General features: G+C 42.9%; 1 protein-coding gene across 3 annotated transcripts in view; it reads right to left on the reverse strand.

Moving 5' to 3' along the window:
- Window positions 1-7046: 7046 nt before the first annotated feature.
- The window catches only part of GLCE (glucuronic acid epimerase), a 94050-nt gene continuing 87636 nt past the window's right edge, over window positions 7047-13460 (reverse strand). For all 3 annotated transcript variants that reach the window (XM_019725639.2, XM_074327505.1, XM_074327506.1), the window contains one exon: window positions 7047-10832. In XM_019725639.2, the coding sequence (XP_019581198.1) occupies window positions 9808-10832 (1025 nt within the window). In that variant the 3' untranslated portion in view covers window positions 7047-9807. The remainder of the gene's footprint in view (window positions 10833-13460) is intronic.

Consider the following 13460-nt stretch of genomic DNA (forward strand, 5'->3'; position numbering starts at 1 on the left):
TTCCTGACTTCTCTTGGTTTTTTGTTCATCCTGCCTCCTTGCAGCTTTTGCCCAGAGGATCTACTGGGCAGAACTCTGGATTCCCTGAGGTGGTGGGCAGGCTGCCCACTGTGTGTGTGTGTGTGTGTGTGTGCGCGCGCGCGCGCGCGTGCGTGCACGGGTACATGTATTCACACATGGGTCTGGGGTTGCCTTGTCCCTGACCCACCTCCCCAGCTGAGCACCCTCCAGAGAGCTCTGTGCTGAGAATTCTGGAGAACGGGCTTGTTTGGGGGAATAGAGAAAATGAGAAGCTTCAGGGAGGTCCCTGTCTGACCAGGGTTCAGCCCCACCTTGGTGATGCCCCAGTCTGACAGGGGAGTCACAGTCCTCCCTTCAGAAAGCTCCTTGAAGAGGAGGAAAGTAAGGCCCAGAGCACCTTAGGAACTAAGAGAAGGACACCTGGCTATAACCGAGAAGGCAAACGCGCGCCTTGCGGATGGCTGAGCCTGACGGGGAGGCAGTCACACATCTCCCTTCTTCATCCACCCATCCAGCCTTACCCTGACCATTCCTGCAGCTTTGCTCTCTGCTTCCCAACAGGGAAGAACACTGAACACCATCTCGTTCTCCACCTTAGCTGCACATTACAATCAGCTGCGTAGTCCCGGCCACACCAAGACATAGGAGATCAGATTCTCTGCAGGGACGGGCCCAGGCATCAGTGTTTTATGTAACTCCCCAGGTAATTCTAATGTGCAGGAAGCCTGACAATCAGCGCACGAGGAAGTGCACCCCAGTTACTTGGGGATACGGGTACAGCACTGACTGATTCAGTAGGTTTGGGATGGATCCTGAGATTCATTTCCAGGAAGTTTCTGGCTGAGGCTCATGCTCACCCTGCAGGTGTGAAGCACTCTGACAGAGTGCTGTGAGGAGAAAGCTAGGTCCCAGGCCCCCTCTCTTTGGAAGGAAGCATTCATTCATTCATTCATTCATTCATTCATTCATTCATTCATTCACACACCCCCACACCCACCCACACACCATCTATTGAGCTCATTCTACGGACCGAGCTCTGTCTAGGTGCCAGGAATAAAGCAGAGATGAGAGTCAAGCTCCTGCTCTCAGGGAGGTTGCATTCTGTGGGGCAAGCGGGGCTATGCACACGTAAACCGACACGTGAACAAGTCCATTTCTGTTGGGAAGAAAGGCTATGAAAACATGTAAAGCAAGGTACTGTGATCAGGGGCCCCGTGGCTGCTGCCTGAGTGGTCAAGGAGCTGACACGAGCTGAGGACTGAGCGAGGAGAAGCCAGCCTCAGGAAGAATCAGGAAACGAGAGTCTCAGGCAGAGGGAATGGCAGCCAAAGGCCCGAAGCTGGCCGTTCAAGAAGACTTCAGTGTGTGACAGGCTGAAAATGAGGCCCAGGCAGGGTGGACATAGGGGCAGCTCGCTGTGGGCTTCCCAGACCTGGTGAGGAATCGGGATCTGTTTTTGCGCAGTCTGTTTTTGGGGAGCCACTGCAGTTTCAAGCATCTGATTTTTAATCTAAAACAGTTGTCTCTGCTGGCTATGTGGACACAGGATTAGAGGAAGGCTGGAGTGAAATCCCATTGGACACACACACACACACACACACACACCCTAAATCCTCTTCCCTCTTCATACTTTCAAATACCCTTGGAAGAGGCCCTGCCTTTAGGCCCAGGAGGAGACTCAGTCTTTAGAATACCGCTGTGAGAATATCCAGACTTCCCATCTCGGCCGGCGGTCCTTCTGCCATCAGTTCCTAGGAGTTGCCCCTTGATTCCTTCCCTGTTATCCCTCATCCTGCCGGCCCGCCCACCAGCTCTGCTATCTCTCCTTACTCCAATCACATCTCACCACCACCCCTCAGTCCCAGCCACCCTCCCTTTTCACTGGTGCTTCTGCAATGATCACTCTGCTTTCACTCCTGCCCCTGCAACTGTGTCCACACAGCCGGGGGAGTCGCTGAGGTGTGGAGAGGCGAAGTAACGAACTTGCTCCACCTCCCACAGCTCGTGAGCAGTGGGTCAGTCACCTCCGATGTGATGCAGCCCTTCTCATGGCCTCATGAAAATGAAAGGCTGGGGAGCGAGCTCCTCAGTGGTGTAAGATTCCCCTTGGGTTTTCCTTGGGAACAAAATAAAATTATTTCTGAAAGTTTATGAAGTAATTGGCACCTTAAGATAGAGTATGTTTTCTCTTTAAAATGTATTTTCTTTAGATAAAATCCCAACTTTAAACAAGGTGACGGGGCAACATGTAGGCAGACCTTTGGGTAGTTTTCTGGGTCACTCGCTTCTGTGCTGTCAGGACAGCTTAGATGTGATGAGACAGAGAACTGATAACCGATAACCAAAGGGAAAGAGAAACCAAGAGAGAAGTGCCCCCTCACCTTTCATGACGAGCTGAGGGCCAAGGTAGATCTGGGGAAACAGTGTTTCCCCAGGCCCTGCCCGGGTCCACAGCAGGCAATGCCCACTCTGGGGGCTCCTCTCTACACTCCCATCTAGGCTGCGAAGGCTTAAACTGCAAGTCCAGAGACCCAGGTTTCTATTCCGTGCTTGTCACCAGTACACTGACCTTGGAAAGTCACCACACACCCACGCCTCTGCTCCTCCACGAAAGGAGACACCCATTCTACTGGTTCCCTAGGACCACGCAGAGGACAAACTAATGAAAGGACTCTTTCACGTCATTCATTCAAACCCTAATTTGGACCTGGTAATATTTTAAACATGTTTTTTCACAGCCAAGAATACAAAATGTGTGCCTCCTAATCTGTTACTTCTCGGACTTACTGAGGGCAGGCGGTCTTACTCATCGTTGCATCCCCAGCAGGATGCCTGGTAACTGCTGTGAATACTTCCAGACATTTTCTGTGCATTTACATATGTATGTGCGCCTTTGCACATACACAAGCACACTCAACTTGCACCTTACTCAGTAATATATATATAGCTTTTGCAAGTCCATTAGGGGAGACAGTAAACAGCAGGAGGGTGTTGGACAGGCTACAGAGCAGCTGTGATGCTGGGTCGTCCAAAACCGAACGTAAACAGCGGGTCCAGGGATGCTGAAGCAATGGGGCACATGCCAAGGAGACTTGTTCGCTGATAAACCTCCTATTTCTAGGCTCCTCTAATCATTTAGTGGGGCAGGTACCAACGTGAGCAGATCCGATTCAGAGTCCGCAGATGAAACGAGCTCATTTTCTCATCTGGTGGATGAGGGAGGGTGCTGGGGCCGAGCCCTGCATCCCTGGTTCAGTGCACCATGTGGAACCCCTGGCGTGGAGTCAGGAGATTGTGGATCATGCTAGTATGTGGGGACGATGGTTCAGAACATGGAATTTGGGGGCAGATATACCTGGCTTCCAGATGTTGGCTTGTCAAACAACTGAACGACCTCTGGCAAGTTAACTTCTTCAAGTTTGTTCTTTCCTCTGTCAAGTTCACATCGTATTTCCAGAATTAGAAAGAATACATGTGGTGTCCTTTTGCAAGAGCTCGACTGGGGGCACTCAGCCACTTTAGCTGGATTAACACCATTGCTTGGTCCTTGATTTTGGAAAGGGAAGGCTACCCAACGCCTACCACAGGCTGTGACTCGGGGTATGAGAGGGATCCCCTCAACTTTTCTGTCTTGGCAGGTAGCACATGATTGGTAGAAAGGTGTTCAGTAAGTATTTAGTGAAAAGAGTTGCATGACCTGGAGCAAGTTAGTTAAACAGTGTTTCCTCATCTACCAGCAGAGCCGGGTTTGAAGTCCTGGTGAGTTGCAAATGGGGTTTAGCGTGGGGAGCTGCTACAATGGTGATTGTTCCCTCTCCCTGTTCCTAAACAGGTTATCAAAAAGCACCAATCCAGACCATAGTTTGCTGTGCCCAGACCCTAAGAACTCTGAATATTTATTCAAGCTCCTAAGAAGTTGCCCGGGGTAATATCTCATGGGGTGTATTTCCAGATGAAGCGAGTGCCTCTAGGTTGCCTGCAAGAGTTGCGAAGATACACTCTCCTCCTGATTACCTTGCCATGCCATTGATGGGATTTGAGAATTAGTCCGGGGCCTCCCACTCCATATTCAGTTGAATTGCACAGATTTAATTCCACCAGTGCTTAAAAGGAAAAACAGAATAACAGGCATTAACATAAGGTCATGCACTTTTGCCAAGACCCCCCATCCCCACCTCCACACTGGGATTTCCTTCCTTCTCTAGTCCTCAAATCGATTAACACTCTATACTAGGTTTTCCAAACTGAAACGGGGCAGCCATTTTTAGCTCAATGGTTTCACCAGGAGCTGAGAACAGCACAAAGTCCCGGGAAGGCATCAGCTCTTCCATATGCTGAGCTTGGATGCAGTGAGCTTGGGGTTGCCTAGTAAGATCAGATCTAATCTGCGTTTACCATCAGTGCGTGGGTTGCTCTATTTCTGATCCTTCACAGGGGCTTTGTTTCTTCCCCTTTTGCTGTTCTCTTCGCCACTGCTCCTCAGTGGTTTGTTTTGCAGTCCTGTCATTTCACAAAATCCTTCTACTCCTGGAAAAGGATGAGCAAAATTAGTGTTGCTGCTACTTAACACTCAGGAAATGCATCACACACACACACACGCGTCATCAATCACGCTTACCAGATGGTAAATGTATCTTGTTTCATCAGAAAGTGAGCAGCAAACATTCAAATTCATCACCAATACAACACTTAAATTCACATCCATTTTCAGTGTGACATCCTTAATGAGTTAGTATAATGAAAATCAATATTTTATCCTTATATTGTTAACTCTAACAGTTATAATAATGCAGACTTGAGTTTTAAAAGTTGTCATTAAACAAATCTCACCACCACTTGCTATTTTGATATAGTCTGTATCTCTAGTATGTATTTTTTCACTACCTCAGAGTTCTATATTCAGAAAGGGCCAATGGAAATGGCACATGGGAGGAAGAATAGAAATCTAGCAACTGATGTTGGTGTCTGTAATTTTTTAAACACCACTGCTTAATTATAGTGGTGACTTTTGTTTATTAAACCTTTAAGATCAATTAGTTCTCGCTTATTGGACTGTATGATGAGGCAACGGAGGCCAATGGGATGGAGAAAGCTCCTGATGCAACAGGGGGAGAGCCAGGGGGCCCTGTCTCCTGAGTCCTAAGTCTGGATTTCTGCACACCTAATGGTCCCCAAAGATCTCTGAGTTTTGCCCTTAACTGGTTATCAACAAATTGAATGGCAACCCTGGCCAGTTCAGCTTCTGTGCACTTAAGAGTGAAGAGTGGTCTGAATTGAGCCCCCATCCCAGCCAAACCCATGTTGAAGCTCTGACTCCTAGGATCTCAGGTCGTGACTGTATGTAGAGGTAGGACCTTTCAAGAGGTCATTAAAATGAGGGCATGCAAATAGGCCTGAATTCAGTATGACTGATGTCCTTAGAAGAAGAGATTAGGACACAGACAACCCTCAGAGGGCACAGGAAGAAGGCGGCCATCTGTAACCCAAGGGGAGGCCTTGGAAACCAACCCTGATGACACCTTGATTTCGGCCTTCAGCCTCTGGAATTATGAGAAAATAAATTTCTGTTGTTTAAGCCACTCAGTCTGTGGTATTTTGTTATGGCAGCCCTAGCAAATAGTGGTCCAGATTAGAGGAAAATGTAGAATTTACATTATATTTTTCTCTGCAATGGAGGCACTATGTTATAAATGAGGGCTCATTAGTTACAAGTACCAGAAATCAAATCCAGCCAACTTCACACACAGAGAAATTTATCTTAAGGGTACGGTGGTATCTCATGGAACCAGAACGGAGTGCAGCTGGCCTCAGAAATGCCTTGGATCCAGGATCTGGAGCAGTGTCAAGATTTTGTTTTCATCTCTGATTTTTTACTTTCTCTGCTTCAGTTTTTCTTTCTACTCTTCTTCTTTTTTTGTCCATCTGCATTTCGATTCCTGGGGAAGAGACTGATTGACCCAGCTTGACTGAGGGACTTACCTGGTTTAATAGTCACGGCCAGAGGAGGCAGGGTCACGTGGCACACAGTGGCTGTCAGAGACCTTGGATATGAAGAAGGCGTCCTCAGGAAAGGAGAGCTCAGCAGACTGTGGAGGAAGTCCTCTGTGGCATGGAGGGTCTGTCCCCTCTCAAGGGCAATGGGGAGACATATGTAATATTCAGTGTGCGACAGCAGAATAACTAATATATTAACAGTTCGGCTACAAACAGCAAAATCAAAGCAAGATCAGCATGAGACCTCATCCAGACCAAGAACTGCTTGCCCTCTCATGGCTGTTTTCCAACTGAGGATGACAGAGAAGGAAGAGTGTCCAAGAATGTTGATTAGCAGCCTGTCAAAATATGTGCCCCCATCAGCTGGAAAAAGCTGATTGGTGATCAATGGAAATTCCATTATACAAATGCTGCAGAATGTTTATAACCCCCAAAATAATGTGCAATGAAACATAATATGAAACCAGACTGGTCTCTGGTTTTCTGTGTATTTGGGAGCCTAAATTATTACTCTCTGAGAAGAAGCGGGGAAAAGATTAAATGATGCGTATTGTTCCGGAGAAGAGGCAAGTGTAGGATATACAGGAAGGACCAATTTTCAAATAAATCTAAATCAGATAAAAGTAGTTACATCCGAATCAGCATGGGAGGAGGTTATCACAGCTGGCATGACACAGTTTTTGCTCATGTCACCTCCTCTTCTTCCTTCCTCCTGGGACCCAGGCCTGAAGCCCCTGCTCACACCGTCTCCTCCATAGCACCTCAGCTGACTGGCCACACAATTCAGCATTTTATTTTTCTGAAACTGTTTTGTGGACATTGTGTTCTCCCCTACAGACTAAACCTCCTAGGGTTAAGGCCCATGGAACATACTCCGACGCTGTCTTAAAAGGGCCTGATATACCTTTTAATGAACATCTGTTGCCTGACTAGTTGTCACAGGCTGAACAGGAAATGATGGTCAGAAATCCGCTTGCTGGAGTCAAACGATGTCAGAATAATTAGAAAAGAAAGAGAAATATCCAGGTATATTCTTTTTAAGATAAAAACTTTATTTTACAATTTTATAAAGCAGCTTTACATTAAGCACAAACAACCCATTTACTTTGTATAGAAACAAAATACCTTTCCATCTGCAAAAAACCCAGTTTTGCTGTGTATAAAACTAACATGTGCACATTGTGCTTAAACTGCAAAGTCTGTACAGCTTTACAAAGGACTACCCTTCAGAAGGGCATCCAGTAAACATTTTATTGCATATTTAACACATGGTATATAACCCACATGTACAATGGAGGAAAAACAAGAAAAGCAATTACAAGAAGGATGAAAATAGCAGCTTTCAGTGAAAGTTTGCACATTGACAAAGAAAAAGGATTGCCACATCTGGAGTTGTGCTTGTGTGTCACTTTTGTATTTGCTCACAGACACTGGATGGTTTTTGGATGAAGCCTTTATGTACAGTAACTGCTAAAGGGTCAAACTCGACCTTTATCTGGAAACTTTTGGCTGGTTTTAAAACTGAAGTGGCAATAGACTTAATTTAACATCAAAGCTAACTCAAGCTAAGTGTAAAAAACTAATACCTATAATCTTGAAACAAAGAAAAATTTAAAGAAACAAAATAAAAACTTTCAAATACCTTCCCCATTCTCTCTAAGCTCAGCATAAGTAAACATTTTACATGATTTCAAACCCTAGAAAACTCCATAGGTGTTTAGGAACAAAAATGTAATGGATGGTCTTGGGCAGTGTTCCTCCACGCATGCGCCCAGCTCACCTGCGTCAGAATCACCTGAACGCTTGGGAACATGCAGATCACTGTGGTTCACAGGCAGATTTACTGAATACCTGGAATCTGTATTTCAATAAGCTCCCAGGAGGTTCTGAGTCATCCTAAAAATCTGAGAACCACTAGTTTGTACTGATGGTGCTGCTACAGGTTCAACTCACTGTCTTAGGAAATTCTGGGATCACAAGAAAAATCAAGTTGCTGTTGCAATGTGGAAGGCAGTGTGAAACCAACAGCAATGAAATAGCAATGCCATTTCTAGATCAAAATGTCTTTCCTTTTTCAGTGGAAAAGGACAGACACGTTGTTAAGGCACTGATATTTGTCACAGAAGCAGTACCCTACTGTTTTTATTGACTCCGTAATCTGAAGTACCAGTACGCAAACACAAGGCAGAAGTCTGGACCGTTCTAAAATAATAACAAACAATATGAAGTAAGAAGGGTTCCCAGATTGGAGAAAGTTTATTTTTGAGTGCTGAAAATAGAAATGAAGGCATCTAGATATTCTTGTTGGGACGTCTAATGTATAAGAATTATGAAGGTCAAAAGCTAGGGGGAACCTAATAATCCACGACTGTTTTGTTGTGGGCAAAAAAGAGTTTTGATGTGCATTTAATATAGGTCATAGACAAACTGCACTGTGGGGTCTCATATTTCCAATCTGTATCAGTTATAATATTAATTTAGTGTACGGTCATACACTAAAAGAAAAGAGCAAAATCAACCTCTCGGTTCTGACCTAATGCATGAAGCCCTACAGCAGACACTGCCCAGGTTATGTGGGCTAGGAAACCTATAGGTGTAGTGGGGTATAGTGAGGTATAAAAGCCAAATAAAGGTCTGATTACACATACATAGCAAATGCAGTAGCATCACTTCTGTCCAATAGCTGAAATAACTAAACATTAAAATTGCAAAGGAAAATATATAATGCGTGGAGTCAATGGTTTGGAGAGTTGAAGACCAAGAATGATCTAAGTAGGAAAAAAAACCTGGTATGATTCTAGTATGTAATATTTGATCTAATATTTTTCTTTAAGAGGGGGAAAAAATCTTGAAAAAGTAGTGGCGGTGGACTTATCAAAATTACTAGCTCCTTCCCAAATTTAGGTTTATAATCAAGTTTCCCAAAAATATCCTAAAAATGTTCCCCCCACATAGACAAAACTCTTGAGTGTCGTCTGAAATGAAATACAAAATTCTAGATAGTGACAAAAGAAACTATCACAATGGCGATAGGGGAGGGACAGACTGATTATCAAACCTTTAGTGATTGTAGATCAAGTTTCATAACAGATAACATTTTTGTAATTTCTTGTGCAGTCAACATGTTTCATTTTAGTTGTGCTTACATCACATAACTGTGAAGCCTGAACACTGACTGTGTTTTTAATTTACACATCAAGAAAACTATAAACTCAAAATATTCTCCATATAGAACAAATTGAACAAATGCAACAAATGCTCATTTGCCCCCAAGAAGTTAATCTATAGAACAAACAAACAAACATCATTTTAAAAAGTTGCACACAGTTCACTATTCAGGCTACAAGTAAATATTTACTGTATTACAGCACATTTTTTAAAAGTCTGCTTTCAACATAAACACAAATAATCACATTTTAAAAGCACCCCATACTAAGCTTTCAGGTATGTGCTCGACAGTTGGCCAGTACGTTACTTACCATTCGCTTTCCAAGCCGAGAGGGACTTGGCTACCTGCGGAGCTGTACAGGGAGATAAGCAAGGCAGAGCTAAACGTCGTTGTTCCGCCCACTGGCTAAACACTTTCCTGCTCTAAATGCCATCTACGTTTCTAAACAGCCAACCCGTGGAATGCAGTTATCTCTGAAGGCTGGTTTGAAGGATCATTTATCCTCTGATGACATCCGCAAAAGCCTGGTCTACGACCTTTGAACATGTGCCTATGTTATGCTGGGACGGGGCCCAGAGTTCTGGTGCACAGCAGAGGCTGAAATCTGGTTTTGGTTGTGAGCTCTAGTTGTGCTTTGCCCTGCTGCCTTTCAGGTAGCTTTTCCACCTCTTGACAAACTCTTTGAAGATTGGGGACTCATCAATGGTGCTGAGGAGTTGCAGCTGATTGATGTGGGTGGTGTGATAGTCCCAGCGGGCCAGGTTGGGGGCGATGCCCAGCATGAAGTGCCGGAGGTCATAGATGGTTCCCGAGCCCGTGTCGTACAAGGGCAGCATGGCTTTCAGGGATTCCATGCCACGCTCATACAGCAACCTCGCTTCTTTCCCGAGTTTTTCCCCTGCAGTTTCTTTTAAGTCATACAGCCCAATTAAAGAATACATAAAGCCATTTAAAACAAAAGAGCTAGGTGTGGTTGGATATTCTTCGTACCAGTCATGTTTGTTCATAAACACAGCTTTAACTCCATGCTGCTCTGATAGAAACTTGTAAGGGGCTGTTGCCCTTAAAGCTGAATTGAGGAATATGTGGTCTTTTGTTAACAGATAGGCCCTGACTAAGGTAGAGATGGCTTGCCCTTGGGCCATGGCAGAGTACCACCCTGGCTCTAAAGACTTGAACCCTTCCCCTAACTTACGGGTCACCATAATTGGCCAGCCACCTTTCTCGTCTTGGTTCCTTACCAGCCAATCACTGGCAGCGAAGAATGCGGCCATGTGGGCTGTGGTGGAGATGGTAACGTTGTCGAGGAATCCTTTCCCTTTTGCAATCAGCCTAACCACCTTCTTGGGCATTATTTTGGTTGGCTTGACAGCTTTTGTGTTGGAAAGGCCCACTCCTTTCCTGAGGTCAGTGACCAGGTCCCTGGTAACTGTGCTCCATGAAGTTCTGGGCCCGATGCCATAGTATATGTCTCTTTCTTTAAAAGCAATTAGCTGGGTATTGGAGACATAATGTACAGTGAAGAGCTGATTCTTTTCTGTGGTCTCTAGAACCACGGACACACTTCCATTTGTCAAGAACTTGAGGTCGAATGAAATAATAAAATCTTTTGTGTTCCCCAGTTGCAAAGATACACCATCACTGGTTTCTGTAGGGGATAAAATGTATCCACAAAGACTGGTTAGAATAAAAGCTCTTTGTATTTAAAAGTTAACTATAATTCATCCTTGACAAGAACTGGTCATACAACATTAACACTTCAATGTTTTGTGTCATATTATTAGTATTATGTTTACTACATCACCACACACCATAGAATTGGTAATTCCATGATGGGTTGTGAGCATCAGGCCAAAGCTCTTACCTTTAGGCCTGACTGGTTTACATTGGAGGGTGAAGAGCAAATGGCTAAGGGATTGTTTTCCAGATCAAATGCTGGTGATCAATAATCAATGACTATTCAACTATACTCATTCTGCAAAGAGAAAAAAATAGTCAAAAGCTGGCTCAGCACATAATTTTGCAAGGGAGAGACTAGAAGGAAAGAATGGCTACCCATGAATGTAAAATTTTAAATTTAATTAACATTTAATAAGTATTTACTATGTTCTAAGTGCTTTATACATATAACTCACTTAATCTTCATACAAATTACAAGAGTAAGTGCGATCATTACTCTCACTTTACAGATGAGGAACTTAGACACGGAGGTTACACAACTTGCCTCAGGTACCAAGAGTTGAACCCACGTTGTCTAATCTGGCTCCACAATACATACTCTTAATCATGACTTGACATGAGAAATGACAGGTTTGTTTTCAGATATTTGCTGAAATTGTGAATAAAATTTCTGGAAATTAAGGAATAGGCTCATGTAGTCAACAAAAAGTGAGGGATACTGGGGGACGTGGAGGAAGAAGCACAGGCTTTGGAGGTTAAAAGAAAAACACCACCTTGTTTGAATTCTTACGCTACCACTTACTAGCTTTGAGATGTTCAATAAATATAACTCTTTGCATCTCAATTTTTTCACATGTTAAATAGAGATAATATTATTCTGCAAGGTAATTGTGAGGATTTAAAAAAAAGATAGTGGCTGGCAACATATTAAAAAATTACAGTGATTATCACTATTTTCCTGAAGCCATTGGCTTCAGAGGCTGGTAAAATAGTGAAAGTTATTTATCCAGTAAATTGTCAAATAGGAAATTTCTCCTGGGTATCTACAGTGCAATGATGGCTGACTCTCAGGAAGATGACTTTCTGAATACTGCTGGGCTAGGACTACCGAGAAAAGAAACCGAGCACAGTAAACCAGACAGCAGCAGCAGCAGCAAGAACAAGAACAAAAAATATATGTCATACAAATTTTAAAGATAAATATGAATATCTCAATCTTTATAGAGCTTAAAATTTCAAAACACATGTACCGTGTTTCCCCAAAAATAAGACCTAGCTGGACAATTAGCTCTAATACGTCTTTTGGAGCAAAAATTAATATAAGACTGAGTCTTATATTATATAATTATGATTATATTACATAAGACCCAATCTTATATTGTATTACATTATATAAGACTGGGTTTATATATTATATTATTATGTTATATGATATATGATATGATATGATATGATATTATAGACCTGGTCTTATATTACAGTAAAATAAGACTAGGTCTTATATTAATTTTTGCTCCAAAAGACGCATTAGAGCTGATTGTCCGGTCTTATTTTTGGAGAAACATGGTATTATCTCACTTGACCCTTACAATAATCTGTTGAGGCTGGTGGAGCAGGAATTACCACTTCCCTTTTAGAGATGAAGATATGGAGGCTTTGCAAGGTTAAAAGGTTTACCCAAAGCCAAATGCTAATTATTGGTGGAGTAGGGACTAGAAACCAGGATTCCCAGACCCAGGTTCAAAGACAGTGAAAAAACAAATTATATTGGAAACAGCATCTCGTGAGAATAATCAGTGGAAGAGTTATGTCTCTTAAATACAGCCATAGAATCAGATCTGCTTTGAGGAGTCCTTGAGGAAATTTTCAGTGTGTCACCAGGAGCAAAGATTAGAAATGTGAACTGACAATAGCATATACAGTGTGACTAGTTTGGAGAGTATCCTCATGCTGAGTTGATCACTTAACTCTCCTAACATTGGACTTGACCAGTGTGGAGATAATTGACCCCAGGCTATTAATTACTTCATTTGATGGGACAATTATGGAAATTGTAGCAAGAATGAGAAAATCTTGATAGACTTATGCATAAAATGATGCTTTGAGAGGTTTTTTAAAAAAGTGATTTCAGAAGTATGGTTTTAACAGTAAAAATCCATTCAATCTGGAAAAACGTGAACATGCACTCTCCCTCTTCACTAGCATTTTTCTGCATCTATAGTCAAATGGAATCTGATGCTCAGTACAACATCCCTGAAACACTGCAAGATTCCACTGTCTTATGAATCACTCAAAATTAAATTATATTCAGCAGAGCAGACTATCTTGAGTGCTGCTTATTTTTTCATTCTTAGGGTAATGCCTCATTAATCAGACAATAGTATTAACTATGACATCCATTCTTACCAAACGGGGTAACAATGACCCATCTTTAGAAGTCCAAATGGGAGGAAGCTGAAAAAATACCCATCATTTTTCTTCCAGAATTCCATTCTGATTTTTACTTTATGTATATAAATCCAATGAAATGATATGGTTCAATCAATTACCTAATGTCTCAGTATAACAGATTCGATCAAAGAACTCAGTAATGAAT

This window comes from Rhinolophus sinicus, linkage group LG03, assembly GCF_036562045.2.
Source record: "Rhinolophus sinicus isolate RSC01 linkage group LG03, ASM3656204v1, whole genome shotgun sequence".
In the NCBI taxonomy this organism is placed as follows: Eukaryota; Metazoa; Chordata; class Mammalia; order Chiroptera; family Rhinolophidae; genus Rhinolophus; species Rhinolophus sinicus.